The sequence below is a fragment of the Amborella trichopoda genome, chromosome 1, assembly GCF_054954075.1.
Source record: "Amborella trichopoda isolate Santa Cruz 75 chromosome 1, AtrichopodaSantaCruz75HAP2 v2.0, whole genome shotgun sequence".
Classification (NCBI taxonomy): Eukaryota; Viridiplantae; Streptophyta; class Magnoliopsida; order Amborellales; family Amborellaceae; genus Amborella; species Amborella trichopoda.
The window spans coordinates 56846321-56862017 of NC_142336.1; the positions used below are offsets into that span (position 1 = coordinate 56846321).

Genomic DNA, 15697 nt, shown 5'->3' on the forward strand with positions numbered 1-15697 from the left:
AAAAGTTAAAAAGTTATCCGACATTTCAAATACCAAACATGAAATAGGTTAATTTTAGTTGTTTGATGTTTGATGATTAACAATGCAAGCCCTTAAAAAAAAAAAACGCACAAGTGCATTGGTTGTCTCTCTACCCAAGGACAAACTTTGTCATTTCAGCCAAGCAAAAATAAAAGGGAATGGGAATGGTTGTGTAATGCCCAAACTTTAACATTAGAAGTAGAGAAGTAGCGATAACGGTGGTGCCCCTCACTCCAATTCTCAATGACCCACATGCACCCTCCTCCTGCAAACTACCTCTACTCCCCTAGTTAAAAACCACATCTTTCTCTCTCTAAGTTTATCTCTCTAAACCAACTCGAGATTTTAAGTTTCTCTCTCTAAACCGCGTGTATAAGTTCTAAAAATCAAGTAAATTGTAAATTTTGGTTTCTCTCTCTAAACCTCATGGACAAGTTCCAAAAATCAATCAATTTGTAAAAAAAAATTATACGATAAAAGAGAGAAAATGGCAAAAGATAAGTGAGAAACATGATGTATCAAATATCCCCATGATCTATAAACTGCAGAGGGGATGAACAAATTATAAGCAATGAACAACAAATATTTAAAATTAACTCTCGTCAGTCCAATATTTGAAATGTATGGTATTTGTAATGTATGGGTAATTATTTTACTTTAAATAGGGAAAAGATGGCATTAACCCATTAGCTCATATGAACATATGAGTTCAACGGTCCAGATTGAATCTGGACGGATCTGACGATCACGGATGTCTGGTCGTACTTTAATTTTATTTATTTTTCTACATATCTAAATCACTTGAAATTTTAGTTGTGTGTTCTTCTCATCAAGACGCACTTAATAAAAATATATAAAAAAAAATTATTTGCAATAAACAAAATAATCAAAATACCCCCTGAAACATTTCGGTGATATTTTGGTCAATTTATTTAATGTAAAATATTTGTTTATATATATTTTTTGAAGATTCACGTATTTTTTATGAACACGTTCCTGATTTGTATTTATATAAAAAAAACTAAAAATTAAATACTATCGGACATTTGTGATTGTCAAATCGGTCCAGATTCAATATGAGATGTTGGCTTCGTATGTTCATATGAGCTAATGGGCTAATCCCATTTTTTCCCTGTCCCTTTGTAATGCACTTTTGGACCATCAAATTTCAAGATTTTTAAGTTTTCATAAATCTCGATCTAAATTATTTTTGAAGCTTTAAACTTTATAAATAAACATGAAAATATATTTTAAGGTTATCAAAAAGATTTCCGGTGTTGAAACCATATTTCTCGACACTATTTGAAGGTAGGTTCTAATTTGATTGTTTATAGCCTAGGCTCTATGCAAACCGCAACCAAGGTAAAAATCCTTTACGATTCCAAGTTGTTCAGCATTTCTATTAGTTATCAAGCAGGATATTTATGTTATTATGCTAATGCCTCTTTATAGGGGTGACAACATGTTCGACCGAGTTCGTGTCGACTTGAACCTAGACCCGACCCACTTGCTTGCACATGGTCCCAAACCCGGTCTTATTTAGACCTAGACCTAGGTCAGCTCCAAGTCATTTGGACCGAAACCCGGGTCTAAAAATTCTATTAAACAAATATTTTATATATTATTTAGAATATATAATTTACATAGTTTATATACTTTATACTGGGTCATGTTGACCCAATTTGGACCTACCCGACCGAATAAGGGTTCATTGCTGGACCCAACTTGGGTTGGGTTATTTGGACCTAGACTTGACCTGTCAGGTCCAAACATGGACTCGGACCTAGACATGGTTGATTCACAACATGATTGCCACCCCTGCTGTCACGACCCCGCTCTCTGACCCCTACATAGGGTGACAGGGTACGGGATCGTGACACCTACGTCTTTACAATTTTTTTTCTCTAAAGTTCTCATTACTAAATACAGGTAATTTATAATTTTTTTATATTTATAATAAACTATAAAAATTTAATGGAAAAAGTTTATATAAAGTTGATACCTTACATTGTAGAATTAAGGTGCATCTCAAATTCATTCAGGAAAATATTGTTTTGATGCCGAAAAAACCTCTAATTTATCATCTCAACATGGAGATATAAGAATATGAAGAGAATGAGAGATTTCAAATCCTAAAACTAATACATCCTGCTACACATTATCTTACTGTCTATTTTTAAGATTTTATATTTATAAATTGGGTGCATTTGGCATACAGAAGCATTCGTAGGTGTAGAGGTACGGTGGCCTTCAAATTTTAGCATGGTATATACTTTTGATGTAAAATGTTATTAGGATTATCTCAAAATCTATTTTTATATCTAATTATAAAATTTTAAAATTTTAAAATGGTTAAAATCAAGTAGATCTACAAACATATGAAAATCCTGAAAATGGATGGTGTAGATAATATGTTGTAAAATACAATATTTTTGAGACTTAAAATCCTTTTATTTTTCATAGTTATACATCTCGATGTCGAGATGATCAATCAAAGGGTTTTTCAACAATAAAAGTACATTTTCCGATGGATTTTTGAAGGGCATCCGTAGTTTTATAGTATAAGGTAGGATCCTTATATAAATTTGTTCCTTATAAATTTGCTTGATGTGAAGTATTTTTAAAGTTTAAAATTTTATAGTTGGAGATAAAAATAGACTATTGCAGCATCCTAAGAATTATCGATATCAAAATTACTTCTTCTAACAAAATTTTGAAGATAACACTTTACTTCTTGTTTAAGGTTGCAACTTCGTGCAAACCACTTCCAAATTTTAAAGCAAAATCCCAAGGGCGTGTTTGTTGACTAGGACTTGTTGGTTTGGAAGCACCGTTATTCACTTAAATGATGTTTTGCCCTTATACTTGACTCATGGCTCGCACCTTACAATGAAGTTTTCGGCCCGTCGGAGCTTAAACACAGTGACCCGAACACTGCTGTGTCTTACTTCCCTCATTCTCTAAACCTTCCCCACCAACCAGGCTTCTCTCTTCCTTTTTTTTTTTTCATTGAACTTCAATAAGGTGAGTGGTTTGAAGCTTGATAATTTTTTCTTTCGTTATATTTTGTCGATTTGCTTTAATTTGAATCCAATTTGGGTAGCTTGCATTCATTTGGACATGTTTGTACTCTGTATAAATTAGACGATTTTGTTTCAATGCTCTCCAAATAATTGATGGATTTTTTTTTTCAGAACTTTTTTATATTAATGGGGTGCCTATTCAGAAGAGATTTTTAATCGGATTATTTACGCATTTTATTTATTTATTCTGGTAACCAAGTATAAATTATATATCAGAAATGGTGGTTTTTGAGTTATAGAAATAGAAAATTTTGGACCTCTTCCTTTTGTACTTTTAGAGCACAAAGATTATCACTCCTGATTTACGAAAAATGCTTCATATGTAGGGGAACTTCTTGATGGGTACAACTGTTCGTAAGAATTACTCCAATATTTTTTTTCCCTTGGTTTTTTCCTCCTATTTTTTCCCGAGGTCTATAATATTTCAGTTTTTTCATATTTCAATTTTTTGTTTTCCATGAGTATTTTATTGAAAACCTTCATTTTATTATTATTTATTTTGATTGGTGTTGAAATTGAAAATCTTCTAACTTGTCTAATGTGTATCCATAGAGAAATTATCTAATGGGAATCTCTGTTTTCTAACGACTGATACTGATTTAATTTCCTTTTTTTGATAATGCTTTTAACATTTAATTATTCCTGGTCCATTGTGTATCTAGTTTAGAATTCCTTCTTTTTTTTTTTTTATTGGCTGAATGTAGTGTTGTGATTCTCAAATTTGGTTTCTTTTTTATTTATTTATATAACCTGCTTAACCTATCGATAGGGAGTTGGAAGAATCAAGCCATAAATTTACCTTTTGGATGCAATAAAAGAAGCTTTTTATTTTTTAGAAGAGCTATTCTTATTGATAAATGGGAAACATCTCATTTGAATATTTTTCTCAAGAGAGAGAATGCATTCATGGTTCTTTTAAAATTGTTGTCATAGGACAAGAACTGTGCGTTGAAGTCCGGTATTTGTTTGGTGGCTCTTGGTATTGATTCTGCTTCTTTCTTTTTTTTTTCTGAAAGTGAACTTTTCTTTATTGATTGCACCAAAATTTACGTGTATGGTATCTTTCTGGACAACTATTTTTGTTATTAGGCTTTTGCTGTAGCCATGATTTTTAAGGGTGATGGTCCAAAATCATTGGAGCTTTTTGTAGAGAAAGTGGTATTTGGGGGTTTATTTGTCTACCCTGAACCTCATTTGTTTGCCCAAGACTGCAAATTGGACTTATCATCAGTGCTTAAACCCTCTCTCTCTCTCATTAAAATTTAGATGCATGGGTTGAATTTCTTCACTCCCCACTTCTTCTTTTTTTTAATCACAGGCAATATGATTGCTTTATTAATTTGTGATTTCATTCATTGCCTTTTGCAATGTCAAAATTATGCACATGATTTGTTTGATGAATATTGTTGTTTAAATCAGCCATGTCTTGAGAAATGTTGGTGTGTTTTTCTTCTTGCTTTTCTCAAGAAGGGTGTCTGTTTACTAGGGGATCAAGAGGGAGAACTTTATATAAATTTGTGGTTTCTTCTCATTTTTTTGGAAATATTTGCCTGGTTTATTTGCTAGTGGATTTGCATCTTAGGCTTCTCTCCAATCAGCGGCTTAGGTGAAACTTCTGGTACCTGTAATTTTATCTTCTGTTGTTCGTGGGGTTATAATTTTAGGAGGAGCTAAGCTGATTTAAGTTAAGCTGATTTAAGTATGGATTTGAAATCAAAGTGTGATAATTGAATTGCTAACTATTTTGAATTAGTGATCAATTCTTTCATGTTTGGACTAGGTTTAATTCTGGGGTCTCTAGCTGTTGAATCTCTACATTCGATGCAAGTAATAATTGTTGGTTTTGCATACATGCATTGCATGGTATATTTTTATCACCATTTATATACGTTGGTGAATTTTTAAAATATCTAATGCTACATTTCTAGTCATTCAAAGCGTAGCGAGAATCTTGTATTCTGTTTGGTTAGTCTGATTTTATTTGTTGGCTTCTACATTGGGAGTGATATGGGGTTCTTTGTTTGTTTATTGCGGGTTAAGCATTCTAGGCCAATAATTTTGTTGCTTTTATTTTCTTTTTGGTTTGTATTTTTTTTATTTTAAACCAATTGGTATCTATTCATAATCTTTATTTGTGATTTTTATGTGATTTTCCTCTGATTCATTTTATTGTGCGTTTCTTTTAGGGTAACTGGAATACATAACGGATAAAAAGAGGTACAAACTATCCATTTCTTCTTTCAATTATGTTAACTTATTTTCTTGGGATTCTGTATTGATATCACTTATCATCTAAGTTCTGCCTTTAGCTTTTAGCCTGGAGCTGGGTTGGTTCTAAATTGTTTATATCTTGTTTTGTTAGATGCGTCTTAATGGTATTCCTTAATATATTGATCCTGAAGCTTCCGTTCTTATATGACCAGCTATTCTTCAATCTTAGTCAATTGAATTGAGAATAGTTTTCTGACATTTCAATAGGAATGAATATTAGGCTTTGGGAACGGGCTCTAGGCAGAGGTGGTAAGGGTGGCAGTGCGTCAACGTGACATCTAGAGTTCTGTTCTGATCAAGTCCCAAGTTAACATTACTAAACAAGAAAAATGTGAAAAGGCTTTCCACCTTGTATGTCGTTGCCATATGACATATTGAAATGTAATAGTTTGGAACACTAGCCAATGTCGCATTTATAAGATTTGTGCCAAACTCCTGGCTACAGTCATGTGTGTCCTCTGCAAAACCCATCTCATAACATCTAACGATGAATCGTAGTTGTCGCCACATACAGTGAAGTCCTCAGATAAGCTTCCTATGTTGACCCGACCATAACATCTTACTCGTATAACTTTAGTAATCATATTTCTTCATTACGCATAACAGAAATTTAATGTTTAGTGTGCAGATTGCAGGTAAAGTTTCAGTCTTATTCTATCTATCAAAAAGGACAAAAAAAGGAAGAAGACAGAAAAATGTTATCTAGTGAATCAGAAGATTAGACTGGGTCATCATTTTTTCCATTATGCAGCTCAACCATGGACATAATTGTGGATAAGAAGGGCAAGAGGGTTTCTCCTGATCAATTTTCTCAAGGTTTGAAAGAAACATTCAGGAATAAGGAGAATCATCGACCATAATTGAAAGGAACACCTTGTCATGCTGCCCTCAATCCACCTTCTCTACTGTCCTAGGAAACTCAGCCTACCCAAAGTTTTATGATGCTTGAATATATGTAGGAACATGAATATGAGCTCTCATGTTTATCTTCATCCTTTTTAGCTTTACTGATCTCAATTTTAGGGCCTGGAACATTCGAAAGACTATTTATTCATTGTTTTGCAATGCAATTACTCTTATGGTTTTATTATTTTTTCGTTCTTTTCTTTTATAGTAAATTAATGGAATATTTCTTCATTCTGAACTTGATAGAATGTGCTTATGAAGGAATGGGAGAAGCACATGGAGATGTACTCGCGAAGAAAACAGTATTTGTGACAGTGGGTACCACTTGTTTCGATGCTCTTGTCCAGGCAGTTGACTCTCAACTATTAAAAGCAGAATTGTTAAGAAGAGGCTATACCAATCTGCTCATTCAACTAGGCCGTGGATCATATATCCCATCTAAGGTTTCTCTATGACTCCTTTTATAAATGGCTCTTATATATATATATATATATATTTGTGTGTGTGTGGGGATGTGCGTGCGTGCGTGCGTGCATGCGTGTGTGGGTGTGCTTTTCCATTTGTTTGCTCAGACAAACACACATGCAACATGGTAATAATGTGGTAGAAAAGAATATCATGTGATGGTTAAGAAAGACTGCAGATATGCTGTATTGGTCATTAAATTGTAGTTAAAGTTGGTCTTGTATCATGTAATCCATGTTCAATCTTTTAAAACCTGGAACCAGGGTCCAACTTGGTCCCCTTCTGAACCAAGTCGGATCAGAATCTGTGATCAAATATAAATTTTTTAAAAAGAACAAATAAACTAAAAGAAGGTGCAAACTGAAACTCATTTTAAATCCGTGATTTTTTTAAGTTAAAAGAAACGTATTTTTGTTTAAATCTATTGTAAATCATTTGAAACCAAAAACTCTGTCTATACATCATTTTTCTGAATGATTGTAAACTTCTTTTTTCTTTTGCAAAAAAATGATTGTAAAATTCTGTTTTACAATCATTTTTACAATTGTCTATATGATTTCAATGATTAGGGGTTGGTCATAAAGTTTTGTTAGCAATCTCTTATATTACTTAAAAATTCGAGAGAAAATAGATTAAAAATAAGAGACATAAAATTTTATTAGCAATCTCATATATTACTTTGAGAGATAATCAAACTGTTCCAAATTCGAGAGAAAATAGACTAAAAATGAGAACATAAAAAATGCTAGATCAGGACGGAAGAGGGAAAAGAGCCTCAAAATTTGGAGCTTTTGATTTCTATAAAGGATCTTCTAGAGCAAAGAGAGAAGATCAAAATGCAACAAATTTGAGAGAAACCAGAGGAAAAACTAGAGAAATAAAAAAAAAAATGGCGGATCAGGGTTTGGAAAAGGGAAAGAATCCCCAAATTTCGCACCTGTGATTTCAGTAAAATCAGGTCTTGATCCTAATTATATTGTAAGGGATATTGCAAATCACTCTCAAATGATCAAAATGGGACAAATTTGAAAACATAAGAGGAAAAATGATCGAGAAATCATAAAAAAGGAAGTGGGCCTAAAAAGGGTTTCAAAATGTTATGAGCAGTGAAATACAGGAGAATGGGTTGATTTGTCTGAGAATTCAGCAATCCCAGTTTTTTAATGGATTGTGCTGTTTCGAGTAATGAACCAGGCAATTCTCGGGCTGATTTCCGATTCCATATGGGAATTGGCTTGGTATAACTGATTCTAGGTTGAACTGGGTGTACTTTTTTTTTTTTAAGCACTGTGCGTGCTATCAGAGAGTGAAATGTGGCCGATGTTTGTAGGGATCTTCAACTCTTGCTGGTATTTGTTACTAGAGGAGATGGTCCCTTATGAAAGCTACTTTTATTTGGTGATCATTAATCAAAGAAAAAATGAATCGTTATGGTCAATTATTAAAATCCCATACTTACACACTTGCATGGTTCGTGAAGGTTTTTCATCCGGGTTGGCACCCTGCTGGGTCCAAATGACTTGTGTGGGTCCAAGCCCGAATCACCAATTTTTGAAACACTGAATATTGGTAGTCCTTGTCCTTTTCAGTTTATCTTGTTTTAATAGAAAAAAATGTCTCAAATGCTTCCCCCTCTCTCTCTCTCTCTCTCTCTCTCTCTCTCTCTCTCTCTCTCTCTCTCTCTCTCTCTCTCTCTCTCTCTCTCGCGCATTAATTTAGATCTTTGTTTTCAGTCTGCGGGAGAAGATGGGTCCCTAACTGTTGACTACTTCAGTTTCTCACCAAGCATTGCTGATCACATGAGATCAGCATCACTTGTTATTAGTCATGCAGGTACATAAGTAATTTAGAGATGTAAGACATTGTACGCTTGCAATAGTTTGTCAATCAGTAACTTGATTTTTTGAACGCTGTTCACATTTTTCGTCAAAGCTATGGATTTAGTGATGGGCCTTTTTCTTTGCCTGATATGTCCATCTGCATATTTTATTGTCCAGATTGGGAGAGACCTGCATATTTGTGAATACTGGAAAATCTTCTTAAATGCTAATTTCCTTTCTAATATTCTGCAGAAGAAAATCTGTTCACTACTTATTATTCCTTCTGTAAAATATGTTGAAGATAGTTGATTCAAAAGGCATATTTGTCATATTGGAGAGAGATGCAAACTCTAAATTTTCTTCTCAATTGTTGGAAAAAGAATAGGGGCTCTTTTGGTCATCAAGAGAAAGAAACAGGTCATATTATGCGAAAGGGAGCTTAGATCAGAGGTTGTGTCTTGGTGTCTATAGGTTGGGGCATGCTTGTGTGTGTGTGTGTGTGTGTGTGTGTGTGAGAGAGAGAGAGAGAGAGAGAGAGAGAGAGCTACTTCTTTTTTTTCTTTTAAACCTAGGGAAGAATGTTGTCTATATGTATATTTGTTGAATCTGTCTGATCCATTATTACATTTTACAAGCAGGGTCAGGAAGTATATTTGAGACGCTACGCTTGGGCAAACCCCTTATTGTCGTTGTGAATACTGCTTTGATGGATAATCACCAGAGTGAGTTGGCTGAGGAATTAGCAGAGAGAAAGCATCTTCTTTGTGCATACCCTGATACACTCTATGAGACCATTCAAAACATGGATTTGGACACTCTCGTTCCTTACCCCCCTTCAAATCCAATGGCAGTTGCTAAGCTTATGAATAAGTTTTTTGGCTTCCCTGAGGATTAAATTTTGAACAAAAATCCTGATAAAATAACACAGATATTGCTGTTATTGAGAAGAATTGCCTGCATTTTCATCCAATCTGACCAGAATGGAAAACCTTGTTGTTGATCTCTCTCTCAGAATGAGATTAAAGATTTTGAACAAAATCCTGACAAAATAACACCAAAATTGTTAATATGGTCGAGAAGAATTACATGCTTTTTCAATCCAATCTCACTGAAATAGAAAAATATGTTGATCTCTCTCTCTCTTCCCCACCTTTAGTGATACCAATTTGTTGTGCGATTGGTTGAACCTCCGTTATTGTGTTCTATTGTTTTTATGAAGGTGTTTCTATCAAGGTGTTTTACTGGATGGATTCTTAACTTTTTGGACTAATAACAGTTTTAGAAGGTGTTGTACTGGATGGATTCTTAACTTTTTGGACTCACAACAGTTTTAGACGGTGTTGTACTGGATGGATTCTTAACTTTTTGGACTCATAACAGTTTTAGAAGGTACTGACATTGATTGCTTTTTACTGAGTCCACGTACTGTATGCTTGATCCATTGATCAACAACGGTTGAAGCTTATTTTGGGGGGTCAATGATATTAAATTCTCATACAGAATTTTGTTTCACAAAATATTTGTTGAGTTGGGCGTTTTTGAGGGGCTACGATATGAAAGTTTGTATAGAGCCGAGGCTCTAAACAATCAAAGTAAAGCTCGCGAAATGTGGTCTAAACAATCAAAGTAAAGCTCGAGAAATGTGGTTTCAATATTGGAAATCTTTGTGATAGTTTTAAAATATATTTTCATTTTTAATTATAAAATTTAAAGCTTCAAAAATATTGTAGATCGAGCAGATCTATTAAAATTTGAAAATCTTGAAAAATTGATGGTTCAAATATGCATTGCAAGATGTACTATTTTCAAAACTTGAAATTCATTTTTCTCATGTCAATGCATCTTGATGTTGAGATTGAGGAGATTTGAACATCAAAACAACCTCTTTTAGAATAAATTTTGAGGTGGGTTTTAATTTGATTGTAGAGCCTTGACTCTATATTAACTTTTTCCTTTTAACAAAGATAATATTTGGGAGCGAGATAAGTGATAGAAAACTAAAAAATTCAAAAATTATTTAAAATAATTCTTAAGTGGTTCCCAACTCCTTCTATATGTTGTTATCATGCAGGAGTATAGTATACACCCTCAACAAAAAACAACTCCAACCCACTCAAGCAGGAGAGAGAGAGAGAACCGGCTAAAACAAGAGAGAAAAATCTCGGTTCGCCTTCCTCTTGATAGAGAGAAAGAGAGAGAGATTGTTTCTCGGTTCTTATTCTTCTTAATTGAGAGAAAGCGTTATTATTCTTCTTAATTGAGAGAGTACGTAAATTCTAAGATACCAGAAAGAGAGGGTAGTTAATTCTTACTCTAATGTACCAGAGAGAGTACTCAATATTCTCACTCATCTGATAACCAAAAAATGAAAAAACAACAAAATACAAAACAAAACACCCCTTATCCAAAGAAATCCTGCACCCCTCTTCCGGCAAAAACCCTATCAGAAATCTCAGCCAAAACTGCGTTCACCGTCAACAGCACGATGCTTGATCCAACGATTACCGCCACCACGACCCCTGTGGTCCCCAAAACCTTGTTAAATCCTGGCCATTCGATCTCCCTTGTCTCCTCCAAAACCCCATCCCAAAACCCACCACCACCACTCGTATTGGCGCCTCCTATCGGCGGCGGCGCTTCCACTGCAGGCTCTTCTAGGGTTTTGGGCTCCTCTTGCTGCTCTTCTGTAGGCTTATCCTGAGCCAGTTGCCCACTGCTAGGGGTGGGCTGATCGGCCTGAGATGACCTTAAAAGAAGGAATGGGTTCCTTTGGGAACGCAGGGGTTTCCTGGGGGCAAGATGGCAATTTGGTCGAGTGTAGGGCAGGGGAAGGTAAGAAATGTAGGGTGGGTTCCATAAAGAAGGGGGATTTAAGGTTTGGAGGCGTAGACAGGAGGAAGTTAGGGCGTCCATTTTTCCTCTGGTTAGAGAGAGCGAAAGAAAGTGTGCGTTTGGGCGCGGATTTTGACTGTGGGAGAGAGAGAAAACAGTTTTAGGGTGCAGATTTACGAGAGAAAGTTTTGGGGGGTGCGGTTTTGATAGTGGAGAGAGAGAGAGAGAAAGTGACTGAGCGAGTGTTGTATTTGAGATGGTTGGCAATATTAAGAAGGTTGAAAAACAAGTTACAGGAGAAATTAGAAGAAAAGAAATTCTCATAAAAAAGTTGATTGTGGATGATGAGGTTCAAAATGGCACTAGTGAAAAAGGTTAATGATAATCTATATAGTAATATGATAACAAGAAAATTTGAAAAATATGTTTTTAGATTAGAAAAAATAAGAGAGAAAAAAAATGTAGGGATATAGACCTTATAATTGCATTAAGAGTGTGGATCAAAGGGTTTTGGTGAATGATGATGATATGAACGAACTATGTAGAGCTTATTTTCAAAAATTATTAAATGACAAACACAGTGGGAACACATCGATTGAAGGAACTCTTGGCATAAATGAGGGTGGAAGTTATAGATGCATTTATAGGAATAAGATAACGGAAGTGAAAGAAGCTTTGAAGACGATGAAAATATGAAAAGCTTTAGGACAATATAGTATCCGATAGAAGTTTGGAAGTGCATGGGGGAGATTGGCACTGACTGGCTAACCAAAATTTTAAAATAGTTTTATTATCATTAGATTAACATTGTTAAAAAAAAATTTAATTTTTAAATTCATAAAGACCTTGATCTTGAAATTCGTCAAATTGATGGTCTAGTTTCATTGTTGGAGAGGAATCATTTTATCCTTGGGTGCGAATTGAATTTTATTTATTTTTTAGTTTGATTATTAGGATGAAGAGAATGTACATGCAATATTTGGGTTTATAAAAATGCCACAAACGTGATTTTTTAGTAGTGTGGTTTCATTATATTACAATAACATGGTGGTATGAGATTATTCGCCTATATAAACATCCTAATTTATTTTTCAAAATTTAAAATAGTCCCATATATTTTATATTTTACATATGAATCCAACTTTTTGAGATCATAAACAATACTTTATTTTTGTATTTTTCTATACATATGATTAATGTCAAATTTGGTATGTTCCTACTTTTCAGTTCACCATCACACACATATAAATAAGGAAATTTCATGCGGGCTGGACCGCATTTTTACATATGCAGTCCAGAAAAGTGTAAAACATCTATCTTAAAGATGGATGCAAGTAGATGTTCCATCTAAAAACAATGATCCAAATGTTTTTTTACTACAATTATTATTATTAGTTCTTAAAGTTTATTAATTTTTTCATATTTATGATCTCCATATTAGAAATTACATATCCTTAAAACTTAAGTCTTAAAATTCATCTCAAAAATAGATTTATTAAGGGGCCTGCATTTCTACATATGCGGATTTGGCTGCATAGAAACTGGGTCCTATAAATAATATTAAAAATAAGTCAAAATTTTAAAATATCAAAACACCCCTACAACATTTAGGGTATTTTGGCAAGTTTTTGTTTGTTTTAAGTTATTTTGAGATATTTTTCTAAATTTATTTAATTTGAATTATTATTATTGTTATTATTTTCGATGTGTTATGGTGAGAACCATCACCAAACTAAATTAAGCTCAATTTGTTGTACAGAGATAATGATAAAATTAGAATGCACTATATGCTATAAAAAAAGTAGAATTTATAAATAAAATATAACACCTATGAAATTATATTTTAATTTAAAAAATAAATAGTACTTTTATACAATTATGATCAGGATTTTAAAACTCAACTATCCATATTAGAAATCAAATTCAGTGAGTGGTGATCCCATTTCTTCCCTTGAATTCCCTGATTTAATTTTAATCTACTTTGAACAATTTAATTTAATTTTAATTTTTAACCAACATTTCCCCAATTTAACAAATCTCTATCGGCTGAAGTTGAACTAGATTGTTAGAATAGGGAAAGGTTTATATCCTTTCCCTATAGCATAGAAGTTCTATCCTCCCCCTACCATCCAGCCGTCTAATTTTGATTAAGAGAGCCACTCACCGTTTGATCTTAGATCCGACATCTCAAAGTATTTTATTTTTAGTTTTTTTTATAGCAATTGAATGAATATGATATTTGGTACGTACCACTTTCTCAAAGGGCCACACCTATTAAAAATATTAAAAATAATTTTTTGATAAAATATAATAACCAAAATACCCCTTAAAACTTTTAGGGGTATTTTGGTCATTTTATTTTATTAAAAATATTTATATATATATATTTTTCACTAGTGTGAGTTTAATAGAGGAATGGACGTCCAAAAATTGATTTCAAAATAGCTTATAGAAAAATAAATAAAAATAAAATAGTATAGAGATGTGACATTATGATTGGGGCACTCTTAGCCCTCAATTTAGAATGGACATTTGGATAAGGGGGAGGATAGAACTTCTATGCTGTAGGGAAATCATAGAAAGCTTGCCCGTAAGAATATGGCTGAGAGGTCTAAAATCCAATTCCAAATTTTAAATGAAAGAGGAAACGGGATCCAAAACCCTATCCGTGCTTAGTATCGGTAATTATATCATTATCAGTCAATACAATATAGGAAAAAGTTGGGAATGGGGTTGAGACCATGGTGGTAGCGTCACTTGAACATTAGCTACCGGTCATTCCCACTGACACATGTGAAAACTACTAATTATTTCTAAAAACGGGTAGGGATCTGTATTCCCCACTAATCTACCCCCCCAAAAAAAAAGAAGGAAAAAGTTTATATAAGGTTGCAACTTTAAAATGTAGAATTAGAGATGCATCTCAAGAATCCATCGGAAAAAGGTTATTTTAATGTTGAAAAACTCTCTAATTGTTCATTTAGACATCGAGATGTTTGAATATGAAAAGAAAAAAAGATTTTGAATCCCAAAAATAGTGCATCTTGCAACACATTATCTAGACCGTCCATTTTCGAGATTTTTATATGTTTATAGATATGCTTGATTTTAACTATTTTTTGAGTTTAAAGTTTTATAACTAGATATGAAATAGATTTTGAGATAATCCTGATAAATTTTTACATCAAAATTACATGTATGATAAAATTTGGAGGTGCGCCTTGGATTGTTTAAAGTTGCAACTTTATAGAAACCACACCAAACATATATATATCGTAATATTTTTATGAACATCGCGCTTCCTATTGGCTGTAGCCCAACTAGGTACATGTTTACTGTGATCTTTTCATGCTTTAAGCTTTCATTAATGAGGGCATGTATACTCTTGTCGGAGTATATAATGTACATCTACTGTCGCATTCAAAAGATCTATTTGGGAGGACTTTTTTCAACATGAAATTTGAGGAAATACTAAATAATCACAGAAAAAGTTTATATAAGGCTAAGGCTATAGAGAATCTAACTAAGGCGCACTTCAAAATTCGAAGAAGTTGTTTTATTGTTGAAAAGATCTCAAATCCAATCATCTTGACCTTAAGATATATGGACGTAAAAAAAAAAGAATTCAAATCTTAGAAATAATGCATCTGCTTTATTTAGATTGTTAATTTTTAATATTTTTAAGTGTTCAAAGATCAGTTTAATCTACGCTATTTTTGAGGCTCTAAAGTTTAGGTGTGATTTGTATAAGGCTGAGGCCCTAAACCATCAAAGTAAAGCACACAGTGAAAATAGTGTCAAAAGATGTTGTTTCAATATTATAAATCTTTTTGATAGCTTGAAAATTTATTTTCATCTCTAAGTATTAAATTTAAAGCTTCAAACATAATATATATATTAAATTGATCTATAAACACTTAAAAATCTTGAAAATTGATTGTTTGAAAAGTATATTACACGATGCATTACTTCTAAGACTTGAAATCCATTTCTTCTCATGTTCATATATCTTGAGGTCAAGATTATTGATTTGAGGATTTTGGGGCATCGAAACAACCTCTTCTAGTAAACTTGATTGTGGTTTGTACAAGGCTGATTGTTTAGGTGCGTCTTAATTTGATTGTTTAGGGCCTCACCCTTATATGAACTTTATCTTTACATTTAATAGGGTGTGGTTTGTACAAGGCTGATTGATTAGGGCCTCACCCTTATATAAACTTTATATTTACATTTAATAGGGTGTGGTTTGTACAAGGCTGATTGTTTAGGTGCACCTTAATTTGATTGTTTAAGGCCTCA

The 15697-nt window shown here is 33.3% G+C and overlaps 1 protein-coding gene across 11 annotated transcripts; it reads left to right on the forward strand.

Moving 5' to 3' along the window:
• The first annotated feature begins 2696 nt into the window (after positions 1–2696).
• Positions 2697–9604, forward strand: LOC18440781 (glycosyltransferase family protein 28). Of its 11 annotated transcripts, none has more exons than XM_088847758.1 (6): positions 2701–3045; positions 5291–5321; positions 6004–6191; positions 6543–6724; positions 8480–8579; positions 9205–9604. In XM_088847758.1, exons 3-6 carry the CDS (start codon positions 6134–6136, stop codon positions 9459–9461), a joined length of 597 nt encoding a protein of 198 aa, XP_088703884.1. In that variant the 5' UTR covers positions 2701–3045; positions 5291–5321; positions 6004–6133; the 3' UTR covers positions 9462–9604. The 11 variants fall into 11 exon arrangements, with proteins under 11 accessions (XP_011625777.1, XP_088703884.1, XP_088703909.1 ...); XM_088847783.1 differs by having other exon boundaries at positions 2703–3045; positions 6004–6330; XM_088847771.1 differs by having other exon boundaries at positions 2724–3045; positions 6004–6330; positions 6528–6724.
• The last annotated feature ends 6093 nt before the right edge of the window (positions 9605–15697 follow it).